The sequence below is a fragment of the Convolutriloba macropyga genome, chromosome 11 (genome assembly GCF_964194025.1).
Source record: "Convolutriloba macropyga chromosome 11, txConMacr16.3, whole genome shotgun sequence".
Taxonomy (NCBI): domain Eukaryota; kingdom Metazoa; phylum Xenacoelomorpha; order Acoela; family Convolutidae; genus Convolutriloba; species Convolutriloba macropyga.
Window position 1 is genome coordinate 36,456,120 of NC_134478.1, and position 17,939 is coordinate 36,474,058.

General features: G+C 33.6%; 2 protein-coding genes across 2 annotated transcripts in view; one reads left to right on the plus strand and one right to left on the minus strand.

Annotated features, from left to right (window-relative positions):
- Positions 1–17,939, plus strand: part of LOC142349115 (uncharacterized) — a 630,633-nt gene that overhangs the window by 100,277 nt on the left and 512,417 nt on the right. The gene's annotated exons all lie outside the window — the stretch shown is intronic.
- LOC142349692 (uncharacterized) lies at positions 1,361–11,271 on the minus strand. The gene is made up of 3 exons (XM_075401422.1): positions 10,936–11,271; positions 5,738–5,887; positions 1,361–1,443 (listed from the first exon to the last, which is right to left on the minus strand). The coding sequence occupies exons 1-3, from the start codon at positions 11,147–11,149 to the stop codon at positions 1,361–1,363; spliced, it is 447 nt and encodes a 148-aa protein (XP_075257537.1). The 5' UTR covers positions 11,150–11,271.

Genomic DNA, 17,939 nt, shown 5'->3' on the forward strand with positions numbered 1-17,939 from the left:
CGCTTTCCAAAAATTTTTCTTCGTCATTAGATGATGAAACATTGCATCATATAGTTCACAAACTATTTATTCCTAGTTTTCTATTAGGTATTCTCTGAACAAAGACAAAGCTCCAATAACTTTTATAGCAAAACAAATATTATGGAGATATCAGTTACATATTTTAAATTTAAACAGGATTTTTTAAAATTTTTTTGCATTTTTTAAAAATTTTCCTGGACCTATTTGAATTTTATCACAGCTGTTTCCACTCATACCAATAGTTTAAAAGGTTCAACAGGGCTAATACTCAAGATATCTCCTTAACACTTGGAAAGAAACGATCTATTCTAAACTGAAACCTCTTTTACCTTGTCTTGGATTAGATCTTACTAATTTATACACAGAAAATTTTGTATTCCATGTAGCCCAAAACAGTTTTCTGGGTAATCTCCACAACGAGAGTGATTAAGTGAATACATTTTTTCATGGAAATCAGTAAAAAAATTTTGGCGTCTGCATATTTCTTCAATGGATGCTTATCTCGTCATTCGATATTAAAATAGACAAATATCTTCAGAAATTCAGATAAATATACAACCATCTTAACTGAAATTAGTCGGTTAAAACCATAAAAATTTGTTGGTAATTCTTATAATACGTATAACCTTGAGCAAAAGCAAATCAAAACAAAGTAGTTTTTCAAACAAGGGCAACACCCAATTTATTACATTCCAGATTTTAGTTTTTTTTGAAATAACTAATATGACGAAGCGTAAACGGCCACTGAAATTTTAGTAAATTAAAAAAAAATTAGTATCTTAGATCTGATCCGATATTTTTTGTTTGCGTCAACGTTGATATGGCCATATAATTTACAGGCATGTCTATAAGAAAAAGCAACATCGAATTGGAGTTTTTCTATAAAAAACAGTTCGTTTCAGTAATTCAAATTTTGATCCTGAATAATATTGATTCATTGCGCTGTGTCTTCAATTTAGCAATTGATCTCGACGCTTTTGGTGGCATATAATCTTGTAAATAAATGGGCAATGAAATAGGCAAATAAAAAACTACAGTAAATGGTACAAAAATTAAAATCTTGAGAGTTCAGCTACAGAAAGGAAAATTTGGCTCCCAACCTCACGCTAATTAATGATTTTTTGTAGTTGAGATGACTTTTCGTGGTATAGGGAATATAAAATCAGATTTTTTATTTAGTGAGATTTCAAGAGACGAAATTAACGAACGTCTTATTAGATTATATAGCGATAACAGAAAATGAATAAATTATAAATTACACTGATCATCATCTTAAATCATCAATCTTTTCAAATTACGAGGTCTTTAAACATAAACGACTAACGTTTGGCCGACTGCTCTAAGATGAACCGCGAGTGGTTGGCTGGGACTTAGAGATGCTAGCATTGGTTTCGGGGTCAAGCGATGGGGCGTTGGGAGGCTCTGCGAGAACACCCAAACCGGTAAGGGGAAGAGTGTGTACTGGAGGTGTGTTGGGGAGGTTGAGTGTTGGTGTGAGGATGTGGGGGTTTGAGTTTGGCTGGTGGGTGCGGGGTGAATGAGTGAGGTCACGCTTTAAAGATCAAGAACCACCTTCACCCCATAAAATTTTCTCTTCAAAACAGTTTTGATGAATTGCGATTTTAGAGAGTTGTAAAGCGTAACGTTCTAAGAGAGCTGCATGACCACTTATTGCACTCCGAGCGCGACCTGTTTATCACGTTTTTTAGGACAAAAGTCAAATTTATCAGACGAAAAATCGATCCGTTAAAAAAAGTTTACAGGACTAATACAATTGCTATAAACTTCGTTTTACAGCAATTAACAACCAGTTACAAACTCAGTTCGAGGAGTTACCGCTAAAAAACTCCAAACAATTAAGAACTGCAGTAAAGGCGATAAACAGTTGTGAGACTTTCAATTGTTGCGCCCAATGCAGTGAAGGTATTCAAATAATTGTTTCACCGGTAAAAATAGCAAAACTTACGATATTTGACCCGTAAAAATCTGCGCAAATCTTTAACTGGTTAATTGTTGTAAGATTTGCAATTTTATCGTAAAAATTTTTTATCAACTCTGAATGTTTTTACTGGTGATTTTTCTTACAGTTTAGGCGGTAAATATAAAATTTTATCAATAAAATTCTTGTTCTTAGAATTAATTAGATATCTTGCACAATAATTACACATTTCCGCGTCTGAGGAGTGAAAAATATTAATGAGGAGTGAATGTCAAACAAGGCGGCTCGGTAATGTGCGATGGCACATAAAGTTCCGACCCCGCCCATCCACAATTTTGGCATAATTGTCTAGCAAATGAGGAACAGATAGAAAAACCCAAAAATTATTTTTTGCGAAAAGTCTTTTTCAAAAAATTCTGTATGAACGATAAGATAGCCTCCAAAGCAAATAACTCAGTGGAGTTAAAAATTGATGCATTAGCTTGATGTAATATGTCAATATTAAGAAAGCGAGTCAAGATGAACGTCAAAAACAAACAACAACAACAGCAACAAACATTATTTACATCAAAAAATTTTTTTCCCTCTTAAAAACTAAATTTAATAACAAAGTCAACATACCGTCAGATAAACCTAAAACTAAACAAAAATAACTAATAAATCACCAGAAACCATATGCGACCAGTCCATAAAAAGGTTTGGTAACAATTATACAAAAAAGAACAAAAACATTAAAGTGAAAAATATAACTTATTTTTTTGAAACAGTTAACTTCAAAGTAATAAATACCATTAGGAATCAATTAACATTACCACAAATTTACAATTACCACTGTTTCTAGAGAAGGGCATTAGGACCTGTCCTTATTCATTTTTTAAAGCGGCTAAAATGAACAACAAAAAAAAACAAACAAAATTTCAATTGAAACTTGCCAGAAAACGCTGCCAAAACCCTCGAGCCATATTTTGTCCCTCAAAATATATTCGATTGCGCCTTCATCAAACAGCTATAAAGTAGTACGTGGCCATTCATTAGTAAGACTAGGTAACAAGTAGACAAAAAAGCGAAGTGCTAAAGTATGAAATAATTTCAATTTTTTTTTCCAATAAAAATTACATTCAATGTCATAAAAGGCATTAATTACAAACAGAACTATTTGAATAGGGTCGTTTATTCAAAAAAAGGAAGCCCTCGAGACCTGCAGTTACCCAGAATATTTCTCGCATCTACAAAAAGAATGTCAAATAAGACAAAAATCAAATTAATTTACATTTTTGTGAAAAACCGGTGTCGAAGCCACTAAGGTCATAACAAATTCATTAAAAAAAAGATTTTGGGACACCAATCCCTTTTATTCCCTTGACACCCATAATGTCATATTTGACCTGTAATGAAATAACGAGATTAGCTAACAAAAAGAAACATAAAAAGAACAAAATTGCGAAGTTAAAAAGTTTTTTTTTTTAATTTTGGAAGACGATTGTTTTCAAAGTCATGAAAGCCATCAGCTATTTACTAATATCAGAATATCGGTTCTTCTATTCTTCCACAAAAAGCCAATGAAAGTTATCACTATGCAGGAAATTTCATACGACCGAAACGACAAAGTATAAATGACAGTTAAAAACAAAATTAAAAAATTCAATTGATTTCTTCAAGAAAGAGGCGTCGAGGCCGTTAAAACGATTATGTATATCATTCAGGATTTCAATATGTTCAATTGTGTTTTATTTTTAACGCTAATAATGTGACAAGAGAACTGTCAATAATGTGATAATGTGACAAAATTCGGAAACGTGAAAAACTGGCAAATATCGAAACAAACAAAAATCTGAAATCTTGTAGTATCAAAGCCAGAAAACAATAACTTCAGGCTTAAAACTGCAACCGAGAAGAAATGTTAAATCAGTAGAAAGAAGAAGCATTCTTTTTTTTGCAGACACTAAGCTGGAAGTTGAACAAATTAAGAAAAAAATAGAGGAAAACTTAATTAAGCCATTATTTATTGAAAAGTCAATTATTTTTAAAAGAAACGACCATAAACTTTCAAGTTAAAATTTAAATGGATTAGCTTGGAGCTTTTTAGTAAGCAAACTGGTTGGACCTATCACTCCTGAGCATTGATTCGATATGTTCTGTTTTTTATTTTTAAAGAAAGGGTCCTTTTTTTTTAAAAAAAAAGACCGACTGATTACAACCCGATTTCTTTGGGTGGTAGCAGTCCAAGAATGGCCCAAATTAAGCCCTGCTATTGCTTATTGTCCGTTAGGAACATTTGATTTTCGAATGTTGCAGATATAGATAATTTGTTAGTTGAAAACTCAAAATAAGTTCTGCATTTTTGATAATCAACGAGTAAAGTTAGCAAAAAAAGGCAAAGTTTTAACTACAGAGCACTCTCAGCGTACTCTGAAGTAGAAATAGCCCCCCTCTGAGTCTACAAAGATTGTATGAGTGTTGTTTGGAGGTGTACTGTCGGCAAACTTAATCAAAACGGACTAAAGTAGCTTATTTCGTGCTGTTTTTGTTGAAAAAGGCTAAATTTTGAAATATTTATCCACATTTTTTGACCAAAAAAATTAAATCAAAACAATGAACAATGCTTGTTCGTCTTCAAAAATAAAATCAACGACACTATTCTTAAAAATTATAACAAATTTTAGCAAAATTGACGAAAATTTAGGCAAAAATTCCGGAAAATGTGAATAAAAACAACGGGAATTCACTCTACTTCTCTGAAGTTCTCAGAAGAAATTCAAAATAAGAAAAGCCGAGAAGATTTTTTATATTTAAAAATAAAATCAACAACAAGTTTTTAAAAAATGTTGACAAATTTTAGCAAAAATGGCGAAATTTTGGTCAAAAATTAGCGAAAATTCCGTAAAATGTGAATAAAAATCAACGGAATTCACACTATTTTCACAAAACTTTAAACCTCGATAACTCCCTGTAGAAAACGAAAATTAAAAAAATCTTTTTAATTCCATATTCTACGCTGGACGAGCTTTCTAATGATACCACTCTCAACTCTCTACGATGAATGTATCGATCGGCGAAAATTCACTGAACAAAAAAAAAAACCCATTTGAGTATATAGTTCCTCCCCCCTCAAGAGGGTCGGAACAATAATTACAATGTAAATCTAAATTTGGTGAAATAGTAGGTGACACAGTGGTATTAGACCTCACCGTCGTGCGGGGGTTCAGAGACTGAGGTAATTTCTGTATGCAATGTGGTGAAAAATATTTCAGACGAAGTTATAAACGGCAATTATTATCAAATTTACCTCTTAAATCAGAAAAACTGAAAAAAAAAATTCGTCCAATCCTAAGTTGTCATTCGTCATTGGGTCCTGCATTAGGTATCTAGACCTCATTAGGTACCTAATCGGGTGTAGACACCTAATGCACGATCATTCAAAATTTTGACATGAAATGTGTATGATCATATTAATTTAGAAGAAAGGATATTTAATGTTTCCTTTCTGATTTTCCGTGACAGTAAGATCCGGGGTTGGACACTAGGGGTTCCAGACCCAATTGGACTTCACACGGGAACTGTCGCACCTTGTTACCTCAAAATTTGTAAGCTGATCAGACAGTGTAGAGTCTGTATGCAGCCTTTTATTTTTTAGGTGAAACCTTGACACAGAGGGTTTTTCCTTCTAAAATGTAATTTTGTTTTTATGAATGACTTCAAAAATTATAAAGTTATCATTTTTCTCAAGAAAACGCCAACAAAGGGACCACCTAACTCATTTCACGAAAATACTCTTACCTCCACATTCGGCTCCGTCATTGTCTGGATCGGGCTGCGTTCCTTGTAGACATCCTCTGCAGAAAAATCCCCCCAACACATCCTCACATGCAGTCAATCTTTCTCTCTCACAATAGTCAAAGCCCTGTCCAAGACAGGTCCAATCACTTACTGAAACAGTTAAAAATGGTTAGGAAATTATTGGCTGAAACTATGGTTGCACGACCGATGTTCCAACTTGAAAACTAAGCACAAAATTCTCTCAAACTAAATTTTTGTATCTCCTTATGTCTCATTTTTTTTCGATCATTAATCATTAGGCTTGGTCAGCAGCGATTCCCACCAGCAATCCCCAAAGGTTCTTATTTTTTTTATTTTAATCAATTTTTCACTATTAGTAGCCGGTTTAATAAACTTCTAGTCTGAACTCTATTCGAGAACGGGAGAATAATAATTATATATGATGAAGTGGTAACAAGTCAAAGAGGCAATTATTTTCGTTATCAACTTCTGATTACTGATGAAAAATTTCCGTAAAAGTATGCTTTATGTGTCCATCGCCTGAACATGTTTTCGACATACTCAATGCTTTTCTATTTAAACGTTGTGGTAATGAAATACAAATAATTGCACAGCAATCTAATTTAAACTTTCCCTATCTAAAAGCCCCATACGGGCTCCGGAAAAAACTGCGCTCAAAATTCAACCAAATTCTCTCCCCGCGTCTAAGTTTTCAATCATATTTAATTGTTTTGTCAGCAGTAATCTCGAAAAATTTTTCCTTGAAATGGTTCTCTTATTTTTAAATTTAATTATTAAAAAAAATCAGCGTTGATGAAAAAACTGACTAGGTAAAATTGCGTATAATAAACTTCTAAGCTAGAATCTTTTTGAAAACAGAGATTATTGTTTAAAACGTATCCATATATTAATATTGTTTTTATATATAGAATTGATTTCGCTAAGGATGTCAACAAAGTTGTTTAAAATGGATATAGGTATGAGGAACAAGTTCATTGAAGGAATTGAATTGTAAACCAATTATTTATCGGAGTAAATTTTATCGTAATTTTTTTATGTTTGTTCTGGCTGATAATGCACTGTAATGCAGGAGCATTCAAAACTGCGACAAAATTTTGTGTGCAAGATTTCTCAGAAAACCTGATCGTTCTTTTCAAAATACCAATGCGGCTTTTCATTACTATCTTTCTTCAGTATAAGATTATATGAGCTCAATTTTTTTCGTCTCGTTTACTAGAGCTATGATTCAGCGAGAACTATGTGGATAGATGGTTTTTAATCCAACAGAGTCATTGTCAGCTTTAAAACCTTGAAATCTTTCTTGCGGCAACAAAAATCGCTATGTTTTTGTAATGACGTGCACATACTTTAAAGTTATATTAATAACATGGAAGCAGTTCGAAGTTTAACCTAAGTAGAACTCGTTATCTCACCGACATAAGTTCAAAATACAATTTGGGTTCTTCTCCGTACCTCCGCTACCTTTGGAGTCTTTATAGCCACAATTAAACTTAGATTGTGCTTCCTCACTGTAGTGTTAAGAAAATTTGCATTTGCCAGAACAAAAGAAAATCGCTAGTTTCTTAGTGCTTCTCATCACAAAAACAATGAGAGATTTTTTTTACGCTGCAATTTTTGAACGTCTTTAACTTACTAAATGGAACTACTCGATTGTTGAGTAAAAAATAAACCGCGGTTGCCCATCATACAATTTTTCCTGATTTCGCACAAGGTTATATATAATTGGTATGATTTCTCAACAGTCGCACAAACATCAAACAAAAATTCAGAATTTTTCCCAAAATTCCAAAATCGTCATGCCTTACGTCAAAATCACTGAAAACGCTGCAAATCGCTAAGAGCAAGACTTTTCCTTTGTAATCTTACTAGGTCCTAATCGATTTGTATCATTTTTAGAAGTCATTCACGATTCATACAAAAAATGTACATAGTGCATCGAAAAAGCACATTCTGAGTTTTAGTAGTAGCAAATCTCGCCATAACCGTTATTGGCAAAGAAGATGTGAATTGTGAAGAAAATTTTGGTTTTCCTGCAAGAATGACATTTGATTTCCTAGGTTTCCTGCAAAGATTTTTGTTCGCTATGATTTGTATCACATCGTATATGGTCAATGCAGAAAACCCAGGAAATGGCCAACCCGGAAATGCTCCTTTTCTGAATATTTTTTTATTCTGTTGTCTAATTTAATTCCAAATAAGTTATTGAAAGCTATCGTCATTGCTTATTTCCAAACAAAGAATTTTTTCTTAAAATACAGTCTAATTGTTTGATATGTTAACTTTTACATCGTTTTTTTGAGTAATTTTTGCTTGATATTTTTCTCAGATCAATTTCATTTTTTCAGAAATCGGGTAAATTTTGTGAAACTCAAGAGCATTGAATCGCTTTGCGAATCGCCTAAACATCTGAGTAGCCATAAGTTCAAAGTCTAAAAGAGTTTAATAAACTATGCTTCAACTCCTCCCTCACTTCCCACTTTTTAATCGGCAATTCAAGCGAACCCATTTAGCTGAACTTACATAAGTAATTTTAAAAAAAGTGAGGCAGAATTCGTGTTTGTGTTTAATGTGATCATGTTTAATGATGTTACCAGGAATCATGTTTAACCATGTTTATGATTGGTCTGTTGTAGGAAGAAAACAACAAAAAACTCATTTTATTGCCTCGCTTTTCAATTTTTAGACTTTCTGTTGAACATTTATTTTTATAAAAGCCATTAATTAAAAGAAACTGAACTATGTAGAATCAAATTGAGAATTGTTGATTTTAACCCCTTCTTTCAGTTTTTTAAAAGAAACTGCTCGTATAATGTAATTTAGAGATTTGAAAAAAGATATTTAAATTTTTTCACCATTTATTTTCCCTTGGAGTTGTTTCTATGTACTAACTGTTTTTGTTGGCATAGAGGTCAGAAGGATACTCAATTTATATTTTTTAATTTTTGAGTCGTAAAACTGATAACTTTGTCTGCAGATATGAGACCTCTTTCTACTAATTTTTTAAGATACTTTTGCACCGAAGTGTTGAAAATGGAACAAAAAACAATTGTTTTGGACAACATTTTGTTCAAAACAATCGAGCAATGATAACGCATAGGTATGGTGCGAAAATCTCACATTGTTTCTGCTCAGTTCCCCTCAGTTTTCGACTCTGAATATGTACTTTTTCTAAAAACGTTTCTTTAATTGCCCTAGTCGAGACCAGATGGTTATCTTACAAGATCTTTCAAGATTCTTGCAAAAAGGGCTGTTTTGAGGTATCTTGCAAACCGATGGCTATCTGGCAAGATCGTGCAAGACAAATGGTTATCTTGCAGGATTTTTTTGCATATTCGTTCCGGTCGAGCTCTGCTCTCATTAGCTGTTAAAGACGTTTTACCATTCATTAAGCGCAGAAATATCCCAAAATAGACTTTAGTGAGTCTTACGTGAAAATTGGAATCAAAATTTACATCATACATCTGTCTTTTTTTCAAAAAAATACAACAAAAGTTCAGGGAACCAATAAAAAATTTTTTACGGTTTCTGTGAGCCATTCAATCACAAATAGAGAAGTCCTCAAAACCCTCATACTGTTGCTGATTTTTCTAGAGTAAAATAAATTCTAGAGTAATATATAATAATACTTGTTATTATATAATAATGTATAATAATACCTGTTTTGGACAACATTTTGTTCAAAACAATCGAGCATATTCGTTCCGGTCGAGCTCTGCTCTCATTAGCTGTTAAAGACGTTTTACCATTCATTAAGCGCAGAAATATCCCAAAATAGACTTTAGTGAGTCTTACGTGAAAATTGGAATCAAAATTTACATCATACATCTGTCTTTTTTTTTCAAAAAAATACAACAAAAGTTCCGGGAACCAATAAAAATTTTTTTACGGTTTCTGTGAGCCATTCAATCACAAATAGAGAAGTCCTCAAAACCCTCATACTGTTGCTCATTTTTCTAGAGTAATATAAATTCTAGAGTAATATATAATAATACTTGTTAATATATAATAATGTATAATAATACCTGTTTTGGACAACATTTTGTTCAAAACAATCGAGCAATGATAACGCATAGGTATGGTGCGAAAATCTCACATTGTTTCTGCTCAGTTCCCCTCAGTGTTCGACTCTGAATATGTACTTTTTCTAAAAACGTTTCTTTAATTGCCCTAGTCGAGACCAGATGGTTATCTTACAAGATCTTTCAAGATTCTTGCAAAAAGGGCTGTTTTGAGGTATCTTGCAAACCGATGGCTATCTGGCAAGATCGTGCAAGACAAATGGTTATCTTGCAGGATTTTTTTGCATATTCGTTCCGGTCGAGCTCTGCTCTCATTAGCTGTTAAAGACGTTTTACCATTCATTAAGCGCAGAAATATCCCAAAATAGACTTTAGGGAGTCTTACGTGAAAGTTGGAATCAAAATTTACATCATACATCTGTCTTTTTTTTCAAAAAAATACAACAAAAGTTCAGGGAACCAATAAAAAATTTTTTACGGTTTCTGTGAGCCATTCAATCACAAATAGAGAAGTCCTCAAAACCCTCATACTGTTGCTGATTTTTCTAGAGTAAAATAAATTCTAGAGTAATATATAATAATACTTGTTATTATCATTTTTCGCACTCTTTCGTATTCCGCACTAGCCATTTTTCTCGTACATAAATTTATATTTTGGTTTGCGCAGATAAAAAACAAGCTTAATGCCTTCTCGGTCGTATAACTTTAGAAAAAGTATCAATAGAAAAATTGTTTGAAAATAAGGTTCTCGTCTCCTTTTGACCCTGTTCGATCATAATAATTCGCCAATTTGCAAGAAAAATGGTTATCTTCAAATAATCTAGCAAGAAGAATGTTTATCTGGCAAGATCTTGAAAAATTTCGGACAAAAATTTTGCACTACGATGTATTGTCTTGCAGGATTCTACCAGAATCTTGCAAGATCTTGCAAGATAACCATTCGAAGTCAACTGGGGGTGGTAATATTTACCACATCTTAGTCAATGATAAATCAATACAAAGAGTTAAGATACGGGCAGCTAAGTCATTCTGTGTTATTACTTTTTCTGTTGTTTCTTGGATATATATATATATATATATATATATATATATATATATATATATAAATATATGGTCCTTGATTAACTAGGCAAAAGTATATTGAGGAGGGCTCCTCACCTCTCAAGATCTTGATATCGTAGAGAGCAGCCAACACAGTTTCACAACTGATCATCTGCCTGTTCACGAGTAGATCACACACCTCAGTGACTGGAGAGATCTCAGGTTGACTTGGTCTCTCGTAGTCAGTTTGTAGATCCATCCCTAGCCCACAAAAGAGACTATTCTCACAGTACAATCCCACACTCCATCTCATATTTTCCACTTTAGTCATACACTCTTCTATACTCACTCCAGAGTAAAAGACACGTATCTTCTCGTAAAGTGGCTTCTTAGGGATTTTGAAGTCACAGTTTTGTGTATTATGGCGCAACTTGCAGTCATTTGGAATTTCGATACCAGAAATAATATTCAAACAAAAGTTAACCACAATTTCAGACAAAATAAAGAAAATTTTCATTATCATGAGTTCTTTAAGGTGTCAAATTCAAGCAATGGTCCGAGAGTGAAAAAACTTCCCTAGTTCTATATTGCTCCCTCATATGACATTGGTAGCGTAAACAAATGTTCCAGAGAAAGTCAATACTGTTGTGCATAATTTATTCGCACCACAAATAAAGCTTTTCACTAATTGCGTTTCGCCGGTGTATAAAGTTCTTTGTTTTATAATGCAAAACATTTGACAGGCAACCAAAGCAAATAATTGTTCAGGCCAATTTTAGAGGTGGAGGAACTATACACTCATATGAGTTCTTTTGTTCCGCCATTTTTGCTGAAAGTGTGTTAAAATTGTTAACAGTAGTGTTGTTGGTTTCACCATTAAAAATAAAAGAGTATAGTTGAACTGTTTGATCCGTTTTTTGGCTAAAGTTTTTCGAATTTCAGACCTTTTTGCATCAAAATTGCACGAAATAAACTTCTTCAGTCAACCTTGTTTAAACTTGCCGGTTTTACACAACTAAAAACTACAGACACAATCTTCTTTAACTCCAATGGGGGCTAGTTTTACCTGCGCTTCCTTTGAGTTTTCTTGATATAAAATTTCGCCGGTTTTTTGGTAATTTAACTCAATATTTAGACAAAACGCATCATTTTTTTCAATATTTTTTTACTACTTGTTTGGCAAGTTATCAACAATAATTCAGTTCCATTTTGTCAGCCGCCATAAATAACACGGATTAAAATCAGTTGCTGTTTTTTTGATTATTTTTGCAGTTTTTGATTTTTTAACGTTAGTTACAGAATTGAACAATTCAAATCAAGGCCTACAAAAGACAATTGGTATCATTTAAAAATATCAGGTGATACTGTTTTTTGATCAGAAATACAAAAAGAGAAGTTGATGAGATAGCCCATGATTTAAATAAATAACTCTATTTATGACGAAAATTGTGTTTTACCTGAATTGAATTGATCTCGAGACACTATCAAATTTAGTCTTCTAGTAGTATTTCAATTTTCATAGGTTTTTTTTTTCATTTCGTTTTAAAATGGTTTGAAGCGTTTATGATCTTTTCTCCTGGTGCATCTGATCTTTGTGAGTGAAAATTATCTGCGCCCTCAGTCGCACCTGCCAAAACATTGCATAAAGATAAAACTATTTGATGGCGCTTACTATGTAACTGCGTGGTGCATAACTTAATGAGATGGGGCGCAAATTGTAAAAATCCAGAGTTTGTAACACTCCTGAATTTTAAGGCAAAATTTTGTACCGTTGATTTCTCATAAGAGCGTTTGTTTGCCAGAAAAACAAAATTTGCCAAATTCTGGTCGCGAGGAACATGATATGCGGGTAAAACCCAGGAGGACACTGTGTCTCTGAGTAGTTCTCTGTATATAACTGAATAATGTGAAGAGTGGATTGAACCATTTTTCAAGTTTGGCTTCAGAACCATCCATTCCTAGGCTGAAATGTGCGCCCAAAATTGTCCTGCGTACTTGAGTGCACTTGAGCGCAATTGAGTCTGATCATAACCGATTAGAAGCGCACTTGATTTTGATAGTAACCCGTTTTGAGCGCGCTTGCCTTTGATCATAAACGGCTTTGAACGGATCTGTGTCTGATCGTAAACGTTTCAGGCGCAAATGGGTGTGATTGTAAGTGGTTCAAGCTTGCATCAACTTTTGCGTTCTTACTGAAAGATGTTGGCACTGCCTAGAGGCAACAATGAAGCAGCGTTCTGATCAGAGATTAATCCATTGTCCGATGGTTCTGGTCAGAACAAAAGGGTCCACGTGATAGCAACTTTCGGTCCCCTGTAAGGAATTTTAATTAAATTCAGCATCAAATTTGAAGCAAAATATGTACAACCATTCAGTAAAAGAAGTTTAAAACACATTAATCTAGACTCATCAATTAAAGATCACAAGTAACTTTATTGTTGTTGAGGAAAAAACAATTGAACTTAACTAATTTAGTAGTGCATTGCTTATTGCTTGAACGGTTTAGAATCCAGTTTTTTGCAAAAAAAATAGTTTTTAATTTTTGTGTGTATTTGATGTTGTTTGTTAGACATACGACACTTTTTGAATAAAAGCAGACAGAAATTGATTTAATCGAGGAAAAACAATAAGGACAAGGAAACTCATTAATATTTTCAGTTGATAGCTAATGATATTATGACTTTGAAATAAAATGTTTTCGAAAAATACAAATCATTTTCCTATTATCGACATTTTTCTTTTCTTGTCCATTCGTAACGAAGTCTTTGTCTAGCCCCTAATTCGTGCCTCATAGTTATGTGATGTTTTTTCTATAGATATGCATAATAAGTGCTATAATTTTGTTCATATTCAGATAGTTCTCACGGCCATATATAGCCAATATTTCCATCTAGGCCTGTACTCACTAATTTGTTTATGTTTATTAAAAACAACCGCAGATTGACAGTTTACTGATAAATATATCAAGCGCCTAAAAGCCTCAATATTTAACTTGCTGAGTTCCCTGACAATGAATTCTTATGTTTGTTGAAAAATCTCATGAGAAACTATGTACTTGGTGAAAAAAATATTCTGATAAGGTAGGTGCTAATACGGAAATTGTATGCGTACTTTACAAACATCAAGAGACGTAAAAAAACCGGAAATTGTCCAAACTGTAGATCAGTAAAAATTGACGAAGGACCAATACAACTCAAGGTACAGCCCTGCGGAACGACGATCAGCAGAACATCGGATAACCAGACTGAAAGCCAGTTGACCAACACCTCTTAAAACTTGATAGAACTTGAAAACTTTTTATTGAAAATTCTTGACTAATTCTTGCTGAAATAATTAAAGATTGAACTGGAAAATCTTTATAAAAAGCTAAGTTAAAATAGCGTTTCCTTATAGCTAAATTACGAGCGAATGAAGCTTTGAAATACAAAGCAAATTATTGGATATATCACGCATCTGAACCGCTCAATAAAAGGCTGTTACTACCTAGTTTTATTCAAGAAATATCCGCTAAAAACCGCACTGTGAAACATCAAAATAAGTCCTTGTAAAATGATAACTATTCTCATTATTCACTTCAAGTATTAACATCAATGACAACCCGAGACTCATATTAAAATTCAGTGCGTAACATGGTGACAGGAGTTACTAACTGTTCACAGCTTAACGGAGCGTAATTCCAATGAATTGTTTGATAAATTTGGCATTTTTTTCTTCTTTTGATCTTTTCTTTGTTTTCTTTCACTTCATTACCTCAAGAATCTTCAGCCAACATCCAGTACACTTTTTCCGAGCAAGACAATAATGCAAAAAGAGGTAACAAAGGAAAGAATATGTGGAAACTGTGTTTGTGCTTTTGTGGACTAAATGCAACAGTAATTCCAAAGGGCTTGAGTGGGCAACAAATGGAACAAATTCAACCGCAGCCGCCACAATGGACAAAAACAACACAGGGTAATTGCAAACGAGGATATTGTGAGTAAATATATTTGAAAAAATTAATTGTGGTGCTTTATTTATGTCAATTTGTAAAAAACAGTTTCTCTCCGCTATTAATAATTGTCGCGCTTTCCCCATTTTTGTTGAACATATTGAAGAAAATAACATTAAATACACACAGAACAGCAATGAAACACGAGCTCAGATAGTAACTGCTTTCTCCTCTTCAGTTTACAAGTCCATTGTAATTTATCTACTAGATAAAGATGACAAACGTGTTGCAATATATTGGACAGCAAAAAGCATAAATCAAAAAGTACGCACATTTGCCCTTATTCGAAACAAACTTCAATCAGATAGTGATATTAACCTAGATAACATCATTACAGACTATCACATAACATCAGCGTAAGCTAAATTACTGAAACCATAGTCTAAACATTAATTAAAAGAGGGCGAAACCAAAATTTATACAGAAAAATAAAACATTTGTTTTTAATTCCCCACCTAGTTTCGGAGGTTATTGAATCAAACAGTGACTTCGGTCATTATGCTGTTGCCTATCTGAGCGCAGCTTCCATAAGGCCTGTGCGGTCGTTGTCTCGACAAATTTTCCTAGACTAAGGGGTAGTCTTTAATGGTGAGACTTCGGCCGCCCATATGGCTTCAACGTTAACACTCTGACGATTCGACCGGAGCTTTAGGCATAGGTTCATAATTAGCTCATCTTTATTATTTTTCGAACAAATGATTTCAGTAGTTTCTTTTCCTAGTTTCCAGTAGTTTTTTTCCAGATATATTTTGCGACTCATTCAACTTCTTTTACCTCCATTAACCAATTAACCTCCCCAATAAGTTAAGTTAAGGGTGCTATTTAATACTTTAGAACAAAATAAGACTGATTGAACTATAAGCACATAATCTAAACGGGTAAAAAAAACAAAATGGCACATGCGCAAATCAACACCACACCCTTCTCTTGGTCAGAAATGGAAAATTTTAACCAGTTTGTGCAGTTAATAACGGGTGCAATCGGGGTCGCAGCAATTGCAGGTGCGCAACAAGAGAATTTTCTACAATTACACTTACAAGGAGAAGCTTTATGATGCTTGTTAACTCTACCAGAGGCTACCAGATTTGTTTTTGCGAATAGTGTAACAGCTCTGAGAAACAGATTCACACATGATGACAGCAGAGAAATCAATATAATAAAGTTAGAGAACCAAAAGTTTATTTCGAAGACAGATACAGTGAAAAATTTCTTAGTAAAGTTAAAAACAGAAGCATATAAAGCATATCCACCACCTGAAATAGTAGTAGCACCAGCAAGACGAGGTGATGCTGGAGCCCGTTGATTTGAAAGAGAGACAGCAGCGAGAAATTCTGGCCTTGAATTGTAAGAAAACAGAAAAGAACGAACAAAGGAAGCGCTTCTTCATTAAGTCCTTGCCAAATTCGCTTTAGCCTAAGCTGTTAGAAAGGCCAGATACAGACACAACAGAACAGTTATGTACCTTAGCAAGCCAACAGGTTGCATTAAGGGATATAGGTAACAGAGAAAAGTACTTTGATAACGGATTAAACGAAATAACCGAATCAAACACAGATAAAATGTTAAAAGCAATAACTGTTATCTCTAATAATCAGAACGAATTTGAGCAGAAACTTGAGCAAAAAGTGGCAACTAAAAATGAGCCATCAGAACAAAGCCCAGTAAACATTTTTAGACCACATTATCCACAACAAGTCTACAGACAAGGTTATAGACAAAATTTCCGTCCGCTATATCAAAATTATCAGCCAAATTACCAGCAATATCAGACTAGTTATCATCAATTCCAGACAAACAATCGGCCTCAGCAACAGTACGCACTTGTTCTAAAAATTAACGAGAGTTTAGACCACAATTTAACGCTCCTAGATCATTTCATTACAATGAACAGCAACAAGTTCGGAATTATTGGACCGAACCTTCAGATAGCCCCCCATTTGTTCGCCCAGCTTATGTTCCTTGACCAATTTATCGGTTCCCAACAAAATAAACCCCTGCAAAACATCTTAGACAGGGAATAGTTTATGATAGCCAAACAGCAGCACAAGACCGTTATGGTATGCAAAAAGCAAAAGAGTTTAGTCACGCAGGTGCACTTCAGAACAGAAATATGAGAGGTATGAATTACTCATTTAATCAACAAAAAAACTAAGAAAGCCACCCAATCTTAAAAACCGAAATAAAAATTATAAAAACTCCGTTAATTATTATAACGAAGGCACGTCTAGTCCTGGTTTAGATAAAGTAATAGAACCAGTTTATAACGAAAATAATAAAAAGCGTAGAAAACGCAAGAAACAGTATTAAAAATAAGGTTAAAAAATCTGTGCAATGCACAACACAAGTACCTCAGCACGTACCAAAGCCAGTAACACACGTTTAGCAATTATTCGGCATTGTCCAACTTTTAGGCAGAACATTATCCTATGTTAAATTTAAATTTAATGGAGAATTGATACAGAGGCATTTGCAAACGTGATAAGCCGCGAGTTTTACGAGAAACTTATTAACAAAAATATTGACTTAATAACGGAAACAGAAAACCCTGATCTGGATAAAGTTAAAATGGCAAACGGAAATATAGTTAAAATTGATAGACGCAATTAGAGTTACATTTAAATTGGGCACACAAACATTCACTGAAGACTTCCTTGTATTAATTGTCACAACACCTGTAAATTTAGGCCACACATTCTTTGTTAAACATAAAGCTAGCATCTGCCCAGGACAAAGCTACCTTAAATTCTCTGATCAAACTCTACAAATAAATGAAATAAAGCCAGAAAAACAACCCAGAAGGGTAGTGAAGCGGAAAAAATTTGGAGTTCACACACAGAAAAAGCAACTACCACACCAAATCAACAAGAAATAATAGAATAAGAGCTTCAGGACATACTGGAATCATTCACTGATCTTTGTGGAGTAATAATTCCCAATGAAATCTTCGAAAAAGATATCGAAATAATATTCACGTCTTCCATAAGTAAAGTTGCCGAAAATAATATTCTTTACATCTATGTTCTGAACATTACTGAACACCCAGTTACCATAAATAAAGGCGAGGAAATAGCCACATTCTCCCTCTTAACATCAGACCAAGCTCAAAAAATGTTAGGCGTAGATCACCAGTTAA

What these genes read in the sequence shown, in the direction of transcription:
- LOC142349692 (XM_075401422.1), bottom strand. Translation starts at nt 11,149, where the DNA reads ATGACTAAAGTGGAAAATATGAGATGGAGTGTGGGATTGTACTGTGAG. An exon ending in CGATATCAAGATCTTGAGAG is followed by an intron (nt 5,888 to 10,935) that starts GTGAGGAGCCCT and finishes TAACTGTTTCAG; the next exon opens with TAAGTGATTGGACCTGTCTT. An exon ending in TGACGGAGCCGAATGTGGAG is followed by an intron (nt 1,444 to 5,737) that starts GTAAGAGTATTT and finishes GTGTTCTCGCAG; the next exon opens with AGCCTCCCAACGCCCCATCG.